At 37.5% G+C, this 22416-nt stretch overlaps 1 protein-coding gene across 3 annotated transcripts in view; it reads right to left on the bottom strand.

Annotated features, from left to right (window-relative positions):
* ANTXR2 (ANTXR cell adhesion molecule 2) overlaps positions 1-22416 on the bottom strand; it is a 149588-nt gene that overhangs the window by 65565 nt on the left and 61607 nt on the right. For all 3 annotated transcript variants that reach the window (XR_013960008.1, XM_080657552.1, XM_080657553.1), the window contains exons 12-14: positions 21408-21503; positions 6858-6902; positions 5359-5451 (exon numbers count right to left, since the gene is read on the bottom strand). Coding sequence is in view for 2 of the 3 variants with exons in the window: in XM_080657552.1 (XP_080513678.1) it covers positions 5359-5451; positions 6858-6902; positions 21408-21503 (234 nt within the window). In the remaining variant the exon portion in view is untranslated. The remainder of the gene's footprint in view (positions 1-5358; positions 5452-6857; positions 6903-21407; positions 21504-22416) is intronic.

Below are 22416 nucleotides of genomic sequence, written 5' to 3'. Positions count from 1 at the left end.
GTAAGTAGCAGGGCAGGGATTTTAATGCAGATAGTCTGAAACAGGTTAATAAGTTTCAAATAGGTTTGAATTTTATAAATGTATTTTACACAAAGGAGTTCATTGTTCCTCCCAAACTTTTCATAAAGTCTGAGGCAAAATGTATGATTTAAATATTTAGCCTTCAGAAGTAAAATAATTACATATTTTTTTTCCTTACTTTTATAAAGCTTGATTTTATAAAGTAACTTTCAGTCTTTGGTTCCTGTTCTCATTTTCTCATCTGAGTATGGTTACTTGATATAACAGTTTTTCATTGAGGAAGACAAAGCTGAAAAAAAGCCTCTGTTATGGAAAGAAAATTTAAGAAACACCAGGGATTTTCACAAATTTTAGGGAATTTCATTCTCTGAAAATTCTGGACTTTGAAAAACCACAGGGTCAACCAATTGTTTTCTCTGTTTTAAAATGAACAAGAAATAAGAGCTAAATCTGAGCTCAACTTTTTCATATATGAGCATGGAATAAGATGCAGCCCAAGGACATTACCAAAGATGACAGAGATAACATAAATGAAGCTCTAAAAAGAAATAGGAAGGTCTGTCCAGGGCACACTGACTCAGCAGAGTTAAGTGATTTCTACAAAGAAAAAATTGTTAAATCCATTTAAAGCATTTTAATGACCTTAGTCTGTGGGAATACAGATAATCCCTATTTATAGAAAGAACTATTCGCAGCTTTTTGGTAAGGCTTACTTAGATGTTTTTAGCCATTTTTAATATAGTTTTAGAATAGGCTTTCAATTTCAATTGGGCCCTATTGACTCATTAAAAATGTATCTGTATCTCTCAGTGTGATCAGTGGTACTAGAATGTTCTTTATGAGGGTGTTAAAATTGCTTTAAACACCATTAAACCTTTAGAACTAGATAGCTGGCTCTCCTTCCAGAGAAATGACCTTCTCCTTCAAATCACAGCACCTTCACCTAGATAAACTAAGACTTCTAAAATCTTTAGATACAGCTAAATTGAACTACAAACCCTAAAATCAGGATACATATCCTTGCAGTTGTAAAGTCTCAATTTTAAGGGGAAAGACAAAAAATGGAAAAAGATGAACAGTTAAGTAAACATATAAGTATCATAACTCAGAAAATAATTCAGAAGATACATTTTAGATCTATTTAGAAATGACAGTTTTTAACATATACAGCTCCTCAGCCTAACCTTCACAGCTGGTATCACAAAGGTCATGGAAATCATATTTTCCCTCCAAGTTTCACTGAAAACCCATTCTCAGATAAAGAACTTAAAGCTAGTTAAACTAGAGTTCTGACCCAATGTAGCATTTCCAGGAACTCAACTATCAAGACACTACACTTATGAAATATGGTTGCTGAATTCTAAAGAAAATTCGTTAAGTAAATCTACTAGTGTTAGTTCATGAAGTAGCTGTTTCATCATCATCACCATCAGACAAACATCAAAACAAACAATCTCAAAGTCTAACTTTATAGTTTTCCTAAAACTCTTAAAAGCAGTTAAATATATACACAAGTATATGTATTCATTTTAGTATTTTAGTTTGACCACATTGAGATGGTCACAAAGGATAAAAGAATAACAAGACTAAATCACCAAAGGGAGACTTAGCAGAGTTCGTATACATGGATATTTTTTCGGGGGGGGGGGGGGGAGGGAGTAAGCTCAAGCTAGATAATTAAGTTCTTCCAACTCTGCTTGACTTTCATGATAAACAATAATATTCCATAATTTTCAGAGCATATTTGGATGACTAGGAGGTTATATTATAAAGGAGCAATTTCAGAATCAAGAAAAGAAACAAAAACAGTTTCACGCTGAATTGGCAGAAACACACATTAGAAGTCATTAGGTATTGTGGATCAGCTGTGCTAACAGCTGTTATTAACATCAGCTCAATTCCAGTTTTCTGCAAATTTCCATTACCATAGTTCTAAGTAAAATCCCTATACCGGCTTAAAATAGCATTAGTTATGAAGATGTGTTCCGTAATTCAGATGTGGTCATAATTTCTAGAATTCCTTTTACTTTCCTTAGTTCAATGTATTTTTAAAAAGAAAATGCTTTCCAGGTTTGAATAGGCAAAATTTTAAAGCAGATTATGTATTCTGTTTTCCCCCTCCAACTTTAAATAAGTTCATGTTTGAGAAAGTTTAATGATGTTTAATGATCACTTCAATTTTTATTGTGTATTTTTAGGTATTGCATTTCCCCTTTGTAATGCCCACATTTAATTTTTTCACTTTTTGTCATCCTAATTCCCATTTCCATCTTATTGATGGAATACACCATAAAATGTAGCCAGAATTATCTAAAGCTAAAAGGGACCTCAATTATTAAAAGTGAGTGAGTCCGTCATAAATTTTTCTCAACTGAATAGAAAAAGGCAATATAATTTCACATGTTAAGAGAATAATGCTTAAAACTCAAAATACAAGTTATTAAAAAATGTGTGTGAATCCTTGGCTTTCTTGAGCATAAGCCAATAATATACCCTTTAACTTAGGACCCATTCAGCTCATGCCTATGCTTTTCTTTAGAAAAAGATCTCAATCTTTGGGACACTGAAATATTGAACTAGCAAAAATCTGGCATAATTCCTAGAGTTTTAACAAGAACATTATTTACTCATCAAAAATATACTAATATATCACATACTAACACATCCATATCTTGTTGTCATGTGGTATTTACAAGTATAGATTTCAAAATGGAATTAAATTTATTATTCTGAATACAGGGTTGGGCAAAAATAGATTTAGAGTTGTTTGTATAGAAAATAATACAATAACTAGTAAATAATAATACAATAAACTATTTCATATACTCAGAACTATATACCTACTTTTACCTCACCCTTGTAAGTTCAATGTCAAATAAATTAGGAAATAATGGAGAAATATATAGCACAAATTGATAATCACTCCATGCAGAGAAAACTATTCTAACATTTTGTGGTATATCATGTCAAAACTTTTTTTCCCTTCGCAAACATCTTTTTACACATTCATTTAAAAATGAGGCTAACTAAACTAAAATAAGTTGTGATAGCATATATAGATATCCACATGTAACACTTTTATTTATAAGTGTTTTTTTATATGCAAAGGAATATCTAATCCACTCTTTCCCACCCCTCCAAGGCTAGAATGGCATAGCAAAGTTAGGCTGAAGGAAAATGACCTTCCTTCTGTATCAAGCAACAAGAGCTAGCCCAGCTATGCTCTTCATCCCAGGTACCCACAGGCAAACACAGATGCAATCTTCTCTCCAAAAGACAAACTTAATAGATTTTAGCACTTGCCTTTTCCATGGCTTATTGACAATGAGGTACTTGTCTCAGAAGATATTTCAACAATACAGTGGCAAGCTTTTATGGATAATGTGCATTATTTTAACATGTAATGTGCTTAAGAAAGTGACAATCACGATCAGATGACTTGAATAACCATTTCGATAATGACAACCATGTTAAGTAGGCCTAGGCTTTTTTTGAAAACTACTAAAATTTATTCTAAAAAGAGGCAACTTTTTATTGGGAATCTGAAATTTATTGAAGTGTATAAAATAGAAAATTGCAACAGTTTTAAGGTTGTTAGCTAATTGACTTCTGCAGGCAGTGATGGGACAAAGCAGATATGACAGAAGACATGTGCCATGACTACACAACATAAAAAAATTCCTTATCAAGAAGTAAAATTAAAGGATAACCAATAAGGAGAAAAAGTGAAGGTCTTTGTTTAATAGTAACGGCAGTATATCAATGAAAAATTCTTTCAATTCTCATTGGGGTGAGATGCTGGCCTATTTGAACTAGTTAAGGGCTCAGTGCTGGCAATGATTGCATATTATTAATTAACTAGAGGGCCAGTGCATGAAATTCATGTACAGGGGGCAAAGGGGTCCCTCACCCCAGCCTGTGCCCTAATAAGCCAGCAATCAGACACCCCTCTCTCAGCAGTCCGGGACCCCTTGCTCCTTACTGTCCACCTGCAGGAGAGGCTCCCGCCACTGCAGCTGCTCTCGCCAACGGTCAGCCCGGCTTCTGGCTGAGTGGTGCTCCCACAGAAGGAGCACACTGACCACCAGGGGATAGCTCCTGCATTGAGCGTCTGCCCCCTGGTGGTCAGTGCACATCATAGCGACCGGTCATTCTGCCAATTGCTCCACTGTTTGGTCAATTTGCATATTAGGGTTTTATTATATACTAGAGGCCAGGTGTACAAAATTTGTGCCGAGGGGTGTGTCCCTCAGCCCAGCCTGCACCCTCTCCAATCTGGATTGGGCCTAAACGGGCAGTCGGACATCCCTCTCACAATCCAGGATTGCTAGCTCCCAACTGCTCGCCTGCCTCTGCCTGATTGCCCCTAACTGCTTCTGCCTGCCAGCCTGGTCACCCATAACTGCCCTCCCCTACAGGCCTGGTCCCCCCCCCAACTGCCCTTCCCTGCAGGCCCGGTCGCCCCCAACTGCCCTCCCTTGCAGGCCTGGTCCCTCCCAACTGCCCTCCCTTGCAGGCCTGGTCCCTCCCAACTGCCCTCCCTTGCAGGCCTGGTCCCCCGCCCAACTGCCCTCCCCTGCTGGCCATCTTGTGGTGGCCATCTTGTGTCCACATGGGGGCAGGATCTTTAACCACATAGGGACAGCCATCTTGTGTATTGGAGTGATGGTCAATTTACATATTACTCTTTTATTAGATAGGATGATTAATCACTTTGAAGAATATTTATGTGGTGGTAAGAAGACCTCATTTAATTTTAAAAATATAATATTAAACTTCAATTCATTCCACAATTTGAGTCAGTCAAAAAGTTCAATGCATTCTAATAAAAGATATTTAATATTAATTATGATTGTTCATAAGTGGTAACTAAAAGCTGTATTTAAAAAAAGCCTGTGTTTCCTCTACATTTGTGATAAGGTCATATCCATACTATTGAATATTTTAACATTTTTCTCCTCAAATAGTACATAGCTATTGGATCTTTTCAAAGATGAGTATTGTTGCAATATTAAGTGGCTGGCTTCTTTAAAATTGATGTTCTCTGCAGTAATTTTTTCCAAAATAGTGAGAAAAACCCTAACTTTGTTTCGCCCTTTAGAACTCAAACATGGTATCAATGCAGTTCTTTGACTAATGAAGTTAGTTCTTCTTGGAGAGTTTTGAAATGGCTAAGATGATTCCATAGAAAAAGAATATCTGCAAAAGACCCAGTGTTAAGTAAAAAATGGATGTATTGTGATATTAAATTATAAAAAGTACAGTTTCCATGGCTTAATAGTTCTAGAAATTCATATTCCAAATTAGTGGCTTCTATTTTTTTTTAAAGATACCAACCTCCATTCTTTTAATTCCTCCAACCCCTCGACCGCCATAATAGGAAGCATCCACAGTTGGCCATTTCTTGTTTGGTAGAGGATCCTCTTCCTCCTATTTAGATACAATTTTAAAAAATTGGTTCAATTACATTCTTAAAATATTGCTTAGTCAGGACTGGTTCACAATGAACCATTTTTCTGAATAATGCAATTCATGTGTAAGAAACACAGCACAAGTTATATATGAGACATGTAGATGTATGGATGCTTACGGCATAAATTTCCCCTGGAGTTCCAGAACATAGGAGGATTACTTCCTTTCCACAATTTTAGGAATCTCCCTTACTCACTAAGTTACCAAAAGTTGCTAAGAGCATCATTTGTGTGTGTTTTTCTATTCATCACTTGATTTTTAAAAAGATAAAACATTAAAATTGGGAGAGCATTTCAACAGTCATGTAAAGCATCCAAGTATGTGTATGTTTGAGTTCTGTGAAGTTTGTACTAAAAAGATAGGTAGTTGAGAAGCTTTAAAAATGCACAAGGCAGTATATTTTGTATTTCATGTTGCTAACACAATTTTGGCTAACAAATAGTTATTTAAAGTGCAACAGCCCGCTTTTAGCTTTTATTCCCTCCAAAATCCCCAATGGATGCCTGAAATTGTAGATATTACCAAACCTAATATATATGATGTATTTTCTATACATACATACCTATGATATAGTTTAAGTTATAAATTAGGAAAATTCATGGTGTTCTGACTGTAGCTCTTAGCAACCTCAGCATTTTTTTTTTCTTTTCTTATTGAGAACTTACACGTTTTCACACCAAGGAAGCACTTTGCAGCTTCTCTTTGACATTTCCAAACTGCCAGCATCACTACTCTTGCACTTTGGGGCCATTACTAAATAAAATAAGGGTTGTGTGAACACAAGCACTGCAACACTGAGACAGCAGTTTGGTAACCGAGACAGCTACTGTGTGACTAATAGGCGGGCATACAGCAGGGATACACTGAACAAAGGCTTCCCCGGCAGGACAGAATGGGATGGCGTGGACTTCATCACCCTATTCAGAATGGCATGTAAACGAAAATTTTTAATTGTTTATTTCTGGAATTTTCCATTTAATTTTTCAGACCTCAGCTGACCACAGTTGATCACCGGTAACTGAATCTACAGAAAGAGAAACCACGAATAAGGGAGACTACTGTATTAATCATTTTGAAGAAAGTAATAAAATCTTGGAACTGCCAGCTTGCAGTTTCGAACTTTTTAAAGACAAAATAAGTGACGTTGGAACTATTGATATATTGCTATAAAAAGTAAATTAAATCTCTGTACTGTTGATCTCGTCTAGCACATGCAAGAAATCATAAGAGGACAAACAATATTGATTTTCATGAATTCAAAAGTCAATACATGGGTATCATAGTTATCTAATAATAATGTAATTGGTCAAATTTGGAGATAATATCTAAAAAACACTGACATCACTTATTAAGCACTCATTTACCTCCACTGGTGCAGGGGGTGGTGGTGGAGGAGGATCCTTGATAACCTGTCCAGAAACAAAAAAATTAAATGTAAAAGAGGGTCGGACCTGCATTGCCACCATGTGCCCACCATCCGGATATCACTCCTGACATGTACACATAAGGAACTGTTTGACATTGAAACAGGGACTCAGAACTGTTGGACATTAAAATTGGGACTCAAACATTTTTTGTTATTATATGTTTATTTCTAGTCTGCAGAGGCAAGATTTTTTAAAGGAAAGAATTGGGGAAAAAATAGATACAGAGGCAAAGAAGCATTGAACAGATTGTCAAACTACAGTGGGAAGGCAGGGGAGGTTGGGGGTGGGGGGCTGTAAGAGATCAACTGAAGGATTTGTACGCATGCATATAAGCATAACCAATGATACAAGACACTGAGGGGGGGGCATGTACTGGGGGGTAGGGGAGAGGTCAATGGGGAAATAAAAAAAGGAGACATATGTACTGCTATTTGTAATACTTAAAACAATAAAAAGAATAAAATAAAAATGTTTGTGTCATAGAGGGGAAACAGTAAGGATGTATAAAATAATTAGATTAGTAAAATACTGTGTTAGCACCAATGATGTCCCCAGTGATCCTTAACACCCCATCCCACTCCCTCCTCCCCCCCCCCACTATCCAATAAGCATGCTCCTCCCTGTGAATCTGGACTTTCCTGTAACTAGCTTTTGACTAGCATGAGGTAGAAGTGATACCATGTGACTTCTGAGGCTAGGTCAAAAGAAGTGTTTTCACTTCCCCTGACACCTTGGAACACTCATTCTAGGGGAAGCCTGCTGTCATGTCATGTCTACCCTGAAACCATCAAGCTGTGAGGAAGCCCAGGATAACCTTACGGCATGGCTAGGTGGTGAGAGACAGGCACATGGCCAGCCCCCAACTGTGCCAGCCTTCCCAGCTGAGGTGCCAGAATGTGAGGGAAGAATCTCTCTTGGACATAGAGCCTCTTTAACTTTCTGATGCCTCCAGCCCAGCTGCCACCTGACCGCAATCACATGAGAGAACACCAAGTGAGAACCTCCTGGTTGAGCCAGTCTCCACAGAACCGTGAAGACACTAAATTATGGTTTGAAGACACAAGGTTGTGGATCATTTGTTAGGCAAAATAATAAAAAGCACCTAAAATTCACAAAACTCCTCCACACACATTCATTCATTCTATCTTTATGGTATAAATATGTTATTAGCTTCATATGTCACGTGAATAACAAGAACAAAAATTGTCAACTACTTTGCACAAAGCTTCACTAAGTGGTTTTTCTAATGTCAAAATACAAACTTTTTTTTTCCACTGGGTTACAGTATGTCCCCTCAGACAGAGTAGGGACTGACTTGAAAAATCTCCCTGCTATGACTCATTGACTTTTTCATAGGTTGGCAATACAAAACTTAGCATGCTCTGGGTTGAGATGACAGGGAAATTAACATATTCTTTCCCCAGCCTTTAACCTAGAAACAAACCAACTTTTTAGCCAACATTCCTTTTTATGTGAATAATTACTTAATATATTATTTCATGAAATTTTATATAGTTAATTCTTTAAGTGAGAGAAATAGACCTCTCCATCTAATTTAAATGACCTTTTCTGGTTGGAGTATCTGGATTTTGTACCACCATGTTAGAAAATTATTGACCAAGTGTCAGTGGCTTCTGATCATTCAGGTACATATCCAAGTCTCTATACTAACTAAAAACAAAACAAAAGAAAACAAATAAAGACTTTGTAAATATAATTGTTCTTTTCATCTAATGTCAAATGTTTCAATTGTTATTACATTTTCAAAAGTTTAAAATAATAGTTAGAAAATTAAAATCATCAAGGAATCATTATTATTTAGGTATATTACTATTATTTTAAATATGTTTTGCAAAGACTGCTTGCACTTTTAAGATATATACTACAATTTTTCCAAGTTAAATAATATGCTTCTGATACCTTCACCAAAATAATCTGGGTTTAGGGTTAGCCAGAAATTGAAACTGAGTGAAGGAGAAAAGGGTGATTCATTATTTTAATCTTTCTTTGTGTACATATGAAACTTTCCTTAATGAAAGGTTTTTTAAAAAATTAATGTTATTGCTCAGTGGTTGAGCGTCGACCTATGAATCAGGAGGTCACTGTTCGATTCCCAGTCAGGGCACGTGCCCAGGTTGCAGACTCAATCCGCAGTGGGGGGCATGCAGGAGGCAACCAATCATTGATTCTCTCTCATCATTAATGTCTCTCTCTCTCTCTCTCCCCTTTCTCTCTAAAATCAATAAAAATATATTTTAAAAAAAATAATGTTATTGATAATGAGGAGAGAACTGACTCCATTTTTATGTATAATATTTTCATCAAATTTTAGTTTAGATGTAAATCTTAGGAAAAAATACACAGACAGTAATTACAACCCCACAGATATAACTGAATCTCAAACTAACTCATTATTATTTTTTTAATGTTACAAGAAATGCTGTTGTTTCTATTGAACCCTTTTATTTAATTCAATTTTATTATATCAATAAAATTAAATTCCAGTTCTTTTTGGTAATTTTGAAAGATAAAAATCTGTGAGTTTTTACAGTTAGACCTGAAATAAATGCCAGTAGAGGATTAAAATTTAAAAGGATGCTATGGTAAAATAAAAAAGTTAAGGTTATAAAGCTATAGGTAAATTTCCTTTATAACAAAGAAGCACTTCATAGCATTATCAACCTACATGTCCAAAAGCAACCAATGAAAACCAGATCCATCAACATTTCACACTCAAGAGTCAAAAGCAACCTAAACATTTTCATTTAAAAGCCAACTCTTCTTCCTATTTTCTGTTTCTTTCAAGTAAATCATTCTTTCTAGTTGCAGCTCCAAATTTTTCACATACTCTATAATTTCTTCTTCTCTTCTAGGTGACTTCACCAAATCATTTACCATGTCCAATAGATTCTTTGAAAAATCTGACCCCCTGGCAAATTCCCCCAATTTTCCCAAAGCAGACAGATTCCCTTCATATTTACAGATGCCTATTTGTTCTTCCCTAGCATTTATCAGAGTTGATAACATTTCTTAGCTCCAAAAAACTGAAACTTCCATAAGGGTGGGTTTTTTTTGTCTTCTTTGTTCCTCACTGTATTCCCAGTACTCAGTTAAAAGTTTCTATTTTGTAAGAGAGAAGAAAGAAAGGGGAAAAAAAGGAAGTTAGAAGGACAAGAAAGGAGAAAGGTAGGAAAGGTAGGAAAGAGGAGGGAGGAAGGGACAAAGAGAGAGAAAGGAAGTAGGAGAGGGGAGAGAAGGGGAAGGAAGAAAAAGGGAGGAGAGGGGAAGGGAGGAATAGGAAGGGGAGGAGGGAACCAGGGAAGAAGGGCAGATTCTTTGCATTATGTTCCCACTGTCACTACCTAAAATCATAAACTCAATATTCTCTGGACCTGACAAATATCTAGTACAACATTTTTCACAATCAACCAAAACTTCAATATTGTGAAAAATTCCCACCAAGTTGTAGCCCAACTATGTTTGAATTCCTGCAATAAAGAGAAACTCACTACCTCACAAAACAATTCATTCCATTGTCAAGAAACTCAAATCATTTGAAAGTGTTTTCTCAAGAAACTCAAATCATTTGAAAGTGTTTTCCCCCAAAGGAGCCAAAGCCTCCCTCTCTGTAGATGTCACTTTTTAGTCCTGACCCTAGGATGTGGAAATATACAGGCACACAACTAATTTTTCTTCCAGAAGAGAGCAGTTCCTAATTTTGAATACTAGGATGATAACTATGTATCTATTGAACTTATTCATCTCGAAGCTAAACATCACACCCATTTCTCATGCAAGGGCTCTGAGTTCTGTGCTCATCTTGGTCAGTTTCATTAGTATATATTCATTTGATCAATATGTCAAAGTGTGGTTTCCAGAACTGCTAATAGCACTTTAAGTGCGGCATACCCATTATCAGTAAATGAATGGTGCTCAGAAGAAAGAGATGCACCCCACCAGTCCTCACTCCCATTTTATGCATTTTAACTAATAACATATTGATGACATTGATTGATAAGTCTTTAATTACCATTGCTTTTTTTTTTTCTCATCAATGTCTACATTCTCTTCTTATTTAAATTAGACATCTAGCTTGTTTTTCTATCCCTAATCCATCTCTCATTCTAACATATGTAGTCAGGTAAATCTTTTTCTAACAGAAACTTAATTGATCATTTCTCTGGTCAAAATGGGTCAATGGTTACAATGACCACAATTAAAATCAATGAATTACTGAAATTTATTGGAACACCCTTACAAATCATGCTTCCACTCTTAATTTTGCAAATTACCATGAAGTGTTGTTTAAATTTCTCTCACTAGAAAAGGACCAAGGTACATCCTTCATTCCACTAAGTCTGAGTATTATATAGCTAAACTCATTTTCATTTCCTTGTGAGGATTTAAAATTTACTCTGCTTATTACCTGTACATCTTGCACAGGGATATAAATTTCTAAGGACATAAATGGTATCCACAACCTTGTTCTATAAACCTTCCAAGAATTACTGGACATCCCTCTCCATGATTCTGCCATTTTTAATGCCATCCTCATCCTGCATAGTATTCATATAGACAAACAAAAATCCAATCCTTATATGATCACTGCTGACAAACTCACAAAAGGATAGTAAGAGGTGTCTTTGCATTCTTTCACCTTACTGGAGACCCTTTATTTGGTATCATAAGCCACAATCTGGAAAACCAAAGCTCTTTCTCAGTACATTTACATGAGCCCAGTCTTCTCTTCTCCTTGTTCAAATGCCTCAGCACAGTGTGGTTCCATCCTAATCTCCAATTTACAAATATCTCTTTACATGTCCCTCTACTCCAAGCAGACCAAAGATCCCTTTGCTTACCCCAAATAAAATGACCATTTCCATGTTAAATCTTATCCAGCATTCACAGACTAGTCCATCAACTTACTCTTGCTTTATCTGGAAGCTTTAAAACTTCTAAAACTATATTTTGCTGTTCAGTTGAACTATTATGCTTCATTAACTTGGGTTTATATGTTTATTTTTGAATTTTTCAATTACTCTTTAAGACTGTAGATTTCTTCAGGGCAATAATCATTTCCCCTTCTTTATAAATATCTCTAGTGTCTAATAAAGTGCTCTGCAAGCAGCAGGTAATAGAAATATGAATAAAAAGTAAACTGAAGGAAATAGCTGAGAACATTCTAAAAGGCTCATAGCCAACCTCTAAATTTGTGAGAAAAATAGGAAGGAAAAATAAATAAATAATAAACAGAGATGATTTCCATGAAACTAAAATATTGCTTGTTCCAAAGAAAATGGAGCATCACATTTTTCTTAACCAATAAATTCTGAGAACTAAGGAACTCAATGGTGCTCAGAGGAAAGGTAGGTGGGAAGATGTAAGACTACCCCTAAGTTTCTTCATCTAGAAAATTAATTCAATTAATTGTAGCCCTTTCCAAGATGAAAATTCCAATAGAATGTTAAAAAAACAAACAAACAAAAAATACTACCAATCATAATGTTTCCACCAGGACTTTTGCTTCTATGCCTTTCCATAATTAAGTAGGCCATATGCCTAAAGCATTTGTATTCACCTTATTATAGAAAAGAACATTAGGGTTTGTTTTTCCAATAGCATGTAATTAATCTTACAAATGACTAAATGCATGACTTATTATAAATTTAAATTGATTCTGAAATCCTGGCAGATACATTTTCTACATTGTTAACAATAGAAACAACAGCCTTAAAACTCTGCCTAAGTCAACTTTTGACCTGGTAAATTAAGAGACACACCCATCACCACAAAAAATAATACTACCTTCAGAAACTGAGTCAGTTCTATGGCTCATTTGTGTATTAATATTACTACCACCATTTATTGGTTCTGTCATATAACCCTATGCAGTTACTATGCTTCTCTCCATTTAAATATACGGAGACTCCAACTTCAATAACTTGCTCAAGGATATACAAAGAGAAAACATTAATATTAGGATTCAAACCCAGGACCCAGGCCCATCTACCTTCAAACTCTGAGTTCAACTTCTTCTGGCATATGACATCCTTTCAAAATAAGTTTGGACTGCAAAGGGAAAGAGTGTAGAAGAAAAGGCTTAAGATTTGTTAAATAATTGTTACTGGCTAGGATGCATAGAAGAATGGACAGATAGACGGATGGATGAATGAATTTAAAAAGTAGGCAGATAGCCGAAACCGGTTTGGCTCAATGGATAGAGCGTCGGCCTGCGGGCTGAAGGGTCCCGGGTTCGATTCCGGTCAAGGGCATGTACCTTGGTTGCGGGCACATCCCCAGTAGGAGGTGTGCAGGAGGCAGCTGATCGATGTTTCTCTCTCATCGATGTTTCTAGCTCTCTATCCCTCTCCCTTCCTCTCTGTAAAATATCAATAAAATATATTTAAAAAAAAAATTAAAAAAAAAATAAAAAGTAGGCAGATAGATATAATTTAATTTTTATGGTAACTATGTGGAAAAAGTTTATCATCCCCATTTTATTGAGAGATAACTTGATAATTCACATACTTAACATCCCTAACCTAGACATGATGGAACCGAAAATAAAATGTTCCTTATGTGTCTGATGTTTCAAAATGCTTCCTCTCTTCACTCTACCACGTGGCCTCATAAGTAACAAAGGAGGAGGGGGGAATGATTTGAAGCCATTCCACCCAAAAGCCAAAAATGGCAAAATCTGTGTCCAACTGATATCCCTACATTTCAGTCAAACTAGTGCAGGAGAACAGGAAACCTTACTGTTAGTCCAAATACATTAAAAATAACAGTCATGAGAATCTCATTCTTGTATTAAATAGTGCAAGAGCACATGCATTTCAGAAAAAGATGTATTCATATGCACCATATTTTATGAGAATTTGCAGATTTTAAAAGGCATAATATTGCCTAGTTGCCAGGATTTTTTTCTACTTAGCATCCTTTAGCTCAGTATTGAAGATTCTGGAAAACACTTTCACCACTTTATGAACCATATGCAGAGTTTGATTCTTCTCCAATTTTTTTTTATTTGTTATTATCATCATCGGGGAGGATTACATCTCATCTACTTAGCTGCTAGAATGAAGATTTCAGTTTGGAGGAGAGCCAATTTCTTAGGGGAAAAAAAAGTTAGCTGCTTCAGGCAACAGTCCTTTTGATCTGCTCATTAACACTTTTCAAATGCTCGAGTGATGTGGGCATTCTTTGCGCTAGAAAATGTCAGCACTGGAGCCTGCAGCCAGCTTGATGCAATCATATGTTCTGATATTCAGAAAAGAGTGAAAAGAACTGTCAACAGTGAACTGCACTGAATTAAAAAAGATACTGTACAACAACTGTAGATCAAGAACTATTTCAGAACTGATTCCTGCCAATGACAAAAACAAATGCCCAGTTTATCTGCAATGTCATCTAAGTGTCTATGAGCCCACAGACAATAGAGAAATCATTCTTACTGGCTACAAAAATTTGTTTAAAAATATAGGTGGGTCTTTGTTTAATTCTCCCTTCTCTTTCTAATAAGATCAGAGAGCAAGTGTAGTTCCTTTCCTCTGAAGTGCAAAAGTACAAAGTCTCTTACATTGCTGTTTGGAAAGTCCTTTTTTGAATCTCACAAAATTAGATGCTTTCAACATCCAGACCAAAATACGATTTGGGTTACCTCATCCTGCCTTTCCTTTTCTTTCCTTTCCTCCTTGACAGACTCATCAATGGTCAAAGATTGATTGGTCTGGCTGTTGGTTGGGCATCATCGTGTGCAATGGAAAGGTTGTTGGTTCAATTCCCAGTCAGGGCACGTGCCTGGGTTTATGGCTCAATCCCCAGTAGGGAGCATGTAGGAGACAAGCCAATCAATGTTTGTCTCACAGTGATGTTTCTCTCTCCCTCTTCTTTCTAAAAATCAATAAATATCTTTAATAAGAAAAGGATTCTTACCATTAACAAATAACTGGTAGGAAATCTGGTCAATGAATAGTCATTTAAAAATGCCAAATGAGGACTGGAAAGAACAGTGTGAGAGTTTATTCTGCCAGGAGTTAAGTAAAGGTACTGCTGTCAAGGCAAATAAACTAGAACCAAGAAGAGTTTGATACCCCGTTTTGTAAATGATGTTCTGTTGAAAAACATCACCATGGAAGCAATGAGTACTAACATCACACTATATTTCAAGGAGGCAACCAAACATAAATCATTTTAATTAATGGTGCAAGGAAGGCATATTAAAATTTAAATTACTTCTACTTTATTGTGCATTCCAAAAAAAAAATTATCAAGCTGCTCTCAAAGTAACTCAATAAAGGCACCAAGAGCCCTCCTCAATAATAAAAAACAAGTGAATGTGGAAGCATTATTACTATTTAGAAAAAACAGCACAGCTGTTGCTGGCTAAGAAAATGATTCCTTAGAGCTCCAGTCAGATATATCCTCGTCATGAAAGCTCAACTTACTTATAAACAAATTGGGCTTTAAAAAGATAACTCTTAAAATGGTTTTTTAAATTAAGATTTATGAAATCTTTATGTGATGTCTTAAATGCACTAAGGGAAATGAGTATTCCCTTGAGGATGGAGAACTTTGACCAACGACACTAGAGCAGAGTGAACATTGATCATTTCCAGTATATTCAGATATTTGCAGCTGTATAACACACTCTAATTGACAACACTCCAGAAAGCCTTTGTTTGCCACCTCATTAGCCTTACATCTGTAATTCTGTGGAGTGTCTCGTTATTCCAAATGATGCAACTATACGACTGTCATTTCTGCTATCCTGATAGTACAACAAATCTGCCGTAAACCCAACATGTCTTCTAAGCTAAACAATGATGAAAACATCCACATTTTCTATTATCTCACTCATGATTCAATACATAAGTTTATTTTTAATCTTTCCTGTCCCATTTTTTTTTTTATTTAAGGAAAAAGAAAGGATACTGTTGATGTTTTTGTTAAAGAAAAGCAGTTGTAAAAGAGGATGTGAGGATACTCAATGAGCAGGATACAGACTCTTAACAGATGGTGAGAAATAACTTCATACAAAAATGAGAACTTTTTCCCTTATGGAATAGTTTGTAAACTCAACACACTCCATAATTCACTATTGGTAGTGCCCAAAAATGTCAGCTTTGCATGAGGGCTCTTTTGTTATGATTATTACTAGATAAAGTTCTCCAAATATCATTGATTTAGATTTCTATTTGTCATGGAAAGCCCAGCCACAGAAAAGACACTATTCTGCAACATTTTGAATGATATCATTTCTCTTTTAGTCTTGAAAATACTCATTAAAATAAACTGAAAGATTTAAATTTTTAAAATAGTCTCATATTAAAAGCAGCTTGGGTGTCCAGATTCTATTGCATGTTTTGTTTTGTTTTCTTAACCTTTTTCATCCTAAGCACCTCAGAGACAATCTGGTGAACCTATGGAACCCCTTCTCAGAATAATTAAACTAAATTAAAATACAGAGTTTAAAGAAACCCGATTATATCCTATCTAATAAATGAGTAATATGCAAATTAACCATCACTCCATGACAAAAATGGCGGCCCCCATAGCCACAAGATGGCGGCGCCCAGTCCTCTAAGCCCCACTGGAGTCCCAGCAGAGTAAGCGGCCTAGCAGAATGCTGCCCAGAGGCCCTCCTGACCCTTTATAAAAAACAAAAACAAATTCACTCCCATGGAGCGATCCTATACCATCCCCAGCCTGGGGTCACAGCCTGGGAGGGGCCCACGGCCCCACAGAGCGATCCCCTCCCAGCCCCAGCCTGGGGTCTCAGCCACTGAGTCACACCAGCCAGGCAGATATGGAGGAATCTTAAATGTTTCTTTTTTTATATATATTTGATTGAAGTTTTACAGAGAGGAAGGGGAAGGGATAGAGAGCTAGAAACATCTATGAGAGAGAAATATCGATCAGCTGCCTTTTACACACTCCCCACTGGGTATGTGCCTCCAACCAAGGTACATGGCCTTGACCGGAATCGAACCTGGGACCCTTGAGTCTGCAGGCCATGGCTCCATCCACTGAGCCAAACCAGTTAGGGCTGTCCAATATGTTAAAGAAAAAACCCTATCTAATAAAAAGGGAATATGCAGGGGAGGGCATTTGGGGGTGACTGGGCTGTCAGGGGAGGGCAGTTAGGGACGATCAGGCCAGCAGGGGAGCAGTTAGGCATCGATCAGGCTGGCAGGGGAGTGGTTAGGGGGTGATCATGCTGGCAGGCAGAAGCGGTTAGGGGCAATCAGGCAGGCAGGTGAGCAGTTGGGAGCCAGCAGTCCTGGATTGTGAAAGGGATGTCCGACTGCTGGTTTAGGCCTGGCAGTCGGACATCCCCCGAGGGGTCCCAGATTGGAAAGGGTGCAGGTTGGGCTGAGGGACACACACCCCTGTGCACGAATTTCCTGCACCGGGCCTCTAGTTAAAATATAATTATTGAATGAGTAAAAAAAAAAACATACCTAAATCTGTGATATAGAAATATATGTTTCTCTATTCATCCATTAAATAATGAACTACAATGGTTGATCTAGGAACCCACCTAAGTCACTGGAAAAATCTCCCTATCTCAAGATCCTTAATTTAATCCCATCTACAAAGTCCCTTTCGCATAGAAGCTAACATTCGCTGTACAGGGATTAAGACCCGGATAACTTCAGAGATCATTAGCCAGCCTCCCACACAGGGCTTTCCGAACTGCACTGATCCCCTAGTTGTCTCAGCCCTCCTTCCCCTCAGGGAGAATGGCCATGACTGAAATCTGACAGCCACTGTTCTAGGGGCCCTCAGGCATGATAAAAACAAACAAACTGAGAATCACTGTCTAAGATACAAGTAACACTGTCATATTTGAGCCATTATTATACATGAAACTGTAATTTTTAAACAATGAATGATCAAATCTTTTCATATCTCCATAAAATATGAAACCATTGAATGAAGAAAAGTGTGACAAATATTGAGGCCTCTGTTCAGGGCTTTTCCCCCAGGCTCTCTATCCTGATAAGAGTTTCTGAGCATGTGACTCCCTAAGAGGTGAATCACAGACATGATCTAAACATGCCCAGAGAACAGACATACCTTTAAATCTCTTCCACTGATACTTAAACACACTCAACCAAAAAGAAAGCTGTACAACACCACGCTGAGAGAAATGCATTTCTTTTCCCCTTAAAAAGTAATATCACTGCTAACAATAGATAATCAAAGTCAAACTGATCCCTGATAAGTTAATGAAAAGAATTATTTAAATAACCACATTCTAATTCCAGCATTGCACATAAACGGTATATTCCATAAAAGGAACAAAGTAAAATAAAGTTCCCGTAGTTATACTACACCACCTGATACACTCAACATTTTCTTTCACAAGGTTAGTCTCCTCTGCCCCTTCTTTTCCCATCACCTCTCCCTTTTTCTCTAGCTCGCTTAGACTCTATGTTATTCTCCAACTCTCCACACTTTGTTAGAGATACTTTGCTCCAACCATTTCTAAGATGCCCTACCTGTCACTGGCTTTCCATTTCAATTGTTGATGGAACTGCGTCAGGTGCAGACTTACCCCCTGAGGACCAGACGTCTAACCCAGCAGCAAGCAAAGCTCCTTTCAGGGGATTATACTGATCAAACCTCTCCGGGGGCTTCTCCTCATGCCCAGGGTGAGCTCAAACTTCCTAAAACACAGAGGAGGCCCTCCCTAATGGGGTTCATGCCTATATCCCAAACCGTCCTTCACCCCTCCCTGCCACTGGCACCTGAGGCCTCCGCCTAGGCCTTCCCAAAGCATGCCAGAATATCTAGTAATTCTGCACACACTTCATCAGAAATGTCCCCCATCAACTGCCAACAATTTATTCATTATTCAAAACTCAGTTTGGAGTCAGCAGCTTAGTCAGGTTCCTCTAAAACAGTCCCTTAACTCTAGCAAATCCCTCTTCCTTTGTGTTCTCCCTGTTTACACCTGTTGCTACTGAGGCACTTTAGACCCTCCATTGACATTTTACCCACAGTTCTGTGTTTTCATATTAAAATATGTTTTCATATCATATTATAATCATTTTTGTACAGACACACCCACCCCCCAGTTCCCAGCACAATACTGGCACATATTAGATTGCTAAGAGCTAAACACAGAAATTTGCCTTTACCTTCTCTCTGCTTTCAAACCTTACTTTGGGAAATATTAGCTGTGATTCACTTATACCTAGATCTAAGTATCAGCTCATACACTGGCTAGCTGCTCTCTAAATCTATATTTCTAAATGTAAAATAAAACTGGTTGTCTCTGTTAAATAAGCTCCAGAAAGTAGCAAGCTTTCATGATTGGAAGCCCTCACATCCTGAAAACATACCTTAAAGGTGCCCTAGGCCTGGCAGAAGGAAATACACTATGTGATTTGCAATCTGCAGAGTCTTAGGGTCAAAATAGCCCTATTTTCACGACCAAAATGATAGTGGAGACCTCATTTGAGCACATCCAGCGAGCTCCCAAAGAGGCCTGCTTCAGTTTTTGCAAGTGTCTTTTAAAAACATATATTTTAACACTTTTGAGCCCTCTGGCCAATAATGGATGAAATTGCAAAGTAATGAAGGAAGGAAATCCAGCATTGCAAAGTTTAAAATTAAAAAAAGCAATGAGTACAAATCACTTTAGGGCACATTTTTGCTTTTTAAATTTGAGACTCAAGAATGCTAGCCACCCTACAATAGTCGTATCTAGGAAAATCAAGATTAAAACAGGAAGCCGTTTGTGCATAAATTGCTATGGCAGGAAACTGATTAGTTCAGCAAAGAGACAGGATGCTTCTTGTCTCTACTGTTGTTTAATTCTGTATCTCCTCCATGGGCCAACTGCTCTGAGATAAAGGATTGTAAAGTTGCCTCGTGAAAGCAGGCTGAAGTACAATAAATAATGAATGCAGGACTAATACAAAAAGCACTGGCGGATGTTGCAAGGAAACTGAAATCAGTCAGCAGAGATGAGAGGGAAAGGCAGTCTAGTAATATTACCTAAAACAATACTGTGATCTATGGAATACAAAGTTCTAAATGATGTGCTCCTAATAAGAGGAACATTATCAAAATAAGTAGTAGGCATCCTTTGAAAAAGTGCTTTTCAGGATAATCTTTTCTATGAAGCCTGAAGAATCCAAATTGGATTGCTTAAAATCTGCTAAGATTTATCACTCAACCTTCCACCCTGTGGTAGGCAGAATTACAGCCCCACAATGATGTCCACACTCTAATTCCCTGGAACTGTGACTAAATTGCCTTACAAGGCAAAAGGAACTTTGCAGATGTGATTAAGGTTAAAGACCTTGAGATGGGAGATTATCCTGGATTATCCTAATGTCCAACCTAATCACATGGTTCCTTAACATTGGAGGTACCATCCCAGCTGGGTGTAGAGAGAGGGAGACGTGATTACAGAAGAGATGCATCTTGCTGGCTTTGAAGATAGGGGAGGGGGATCCCTAATCAATGAATGTGGGTGGCCTCTGGAAGCTGGAAAAGGTGAGGTAACAGACTCTCCTCTGGAGCACTAAGGGAGGAATGTATCCATGCTGATACTTTTTAACCCAGTGAGACCCATGCTGGATCTGTGATTATGTCGAGGTTAAATAATAAATATGCATTGTTTTAAGCTAAGCCACCCAATGTGAGGCAATTTAATACAGTAGCAGTAGAAAACTATTTTACACCCTGATTCTTTCAGAGGTTTTACTCAATCATGAAACACGATACAAACGAAAACCAACTGGCATAACCTCAGAAGTGACTGTCTAACAGATCCCCTAACATTTGCACATGACTTATTTCTAAACTGCTTTTCTGAGAAGCAAACAGAGAAGGTTCTGAAATAGTTGATCTTTCAAAGAGGTAATGAAAGATTCAATACGCACTTAAAAAACACCTGACAACCTGGCCTGCATGGCTCAGTGGTTGAACATCAACCTATGAACCAGGAGGTCACGGTTCGATTCCCGGTCAGGGCACATGCCTGGGTTATAGATCCTCAGTGTGGGCCGTGTGGGAGGCAGCCAGTCAGTGATTTTCTCTCATCCTTGATGTTTCTACCTCTCTCTCTCTCTCCATCTCTAAAATCAATAAAGATAAATTAAAAACAAAACAAAACCTGATAGATGATCAACTTCTTCCAATAAATCCAGAAGAAAATACCATTCAATGTACTTGAAATTCTTTTGTACTTAGTACAAAAGCCTTTATCTCTATGACCTCCTCTACCTTCCTCTTCCCTTCCTCCTCCACACCTGATTTTGAAATATTTTTGAGATGAAGTTTTATAATAAATATTTATTGGCATGCATGTTTTCTAGAATTTATTATAGTGCTAAAAACTAATGAAGTTCAATTTGCTAATTGAAACGTTGCTGTTGGTGAACAATGTAGCATTGATTCACATTCCAAGCCTTATTTATATCTCACTAGTTAAATGAGGAGTAGCTAAAAATCCTTCTTACTCACCACTTTGCAGCAAAGGGGCCAAAACCACCACATCAAACCGATGGCCAAGAGCAGCAGTAACACCAAAATGGCAATGATGGCTGCAATCCCATTAGACTGGAGGAGGGAGAAAACAAAAACAAGATGGTCAGCGAAGCTAATGGTCAAGTCCTTGTGGACCAAAGGGAGCCACATACTAAGCGCAGGGGAGGCCTGCGTGATGAGCCTTGCAAACTCAGGGACTGAGAGTAACCACATAGGATGGTCTGAACATAAAAATCCTAAGAAAAAGCAGGTCAAGGCTGGCAGTCACGTCCTAGGACTGTACCTTCCTTGACAAAGGCCAACCTTTATCTTAACTGAGCTTGTCTATTGTTATTATTAACTATCGTGTGTCTCTGTTTTATCCTGTCCGAGAGATTTCCGTTTTGCTTTCTCCTGCCCCCTTAATCTACCAACAATGGATTTCATGTAACTGTCCTTAGGTCTCCTCCTTTGATACGTTTTTGTTTTTTGTTGTGGCATTTTGTTTGTTTGCTTGTTTGTGTGAAAAATTCTAGTGAATGTTTCTCCCCCCCCCCCTTTTTTTTTTCAGAGAGAGGAAGGGAGAGAAATGTGAATTTGTTGTTCCACGTATTTACGCATTCATTGGTTAATTCTTATATGTGCCCTGACTGGGGATCAAACCCAAAACCTTGGTGTATCAGAACAATGCTCTAAGCTACCTGGCAGGGCCTTTGATTCTAACGTATAAAATAAACTGCAAAACAGGCATTCTCTGAAGCATTTTCTCAATCTGATGAGATTTTGTTTCCCATCAATGTCAGTTTGGCTCAAATAAACTCTTAAAAATTCTCAACAGCTTTGCCCTGGCCAGGTGGCTCAGTTGGTTGGAGAGTCATCCCACCAAATAGGCTGCAGGCTTGATTCCAGGTCAGGGCACAGACCTAGGTTGCGAGTTTGATCCCTAGTCAGGGGGCATACAAGAGGCAATCGATTGATGTTTCTCACATCCGTGTTTCTCAATATC

Source organism: Plecotus auritus (genome assembly GCF_963455305.1).
Source record: "Plecotus auritus genome assembly, chromosome: 1".
In the NCBI taxonomy this organism is placed as follows: Eukaryota; Metazoa; Chordata; class Mammalia; order Chiroptera; family Vespertilionidae; genus Plecotus; species Plecotus auritus.
Note: the sequence above shows the minus strand (reverse complement) of the source record. Positions and strands in the feature narration are given on the sequence as shown.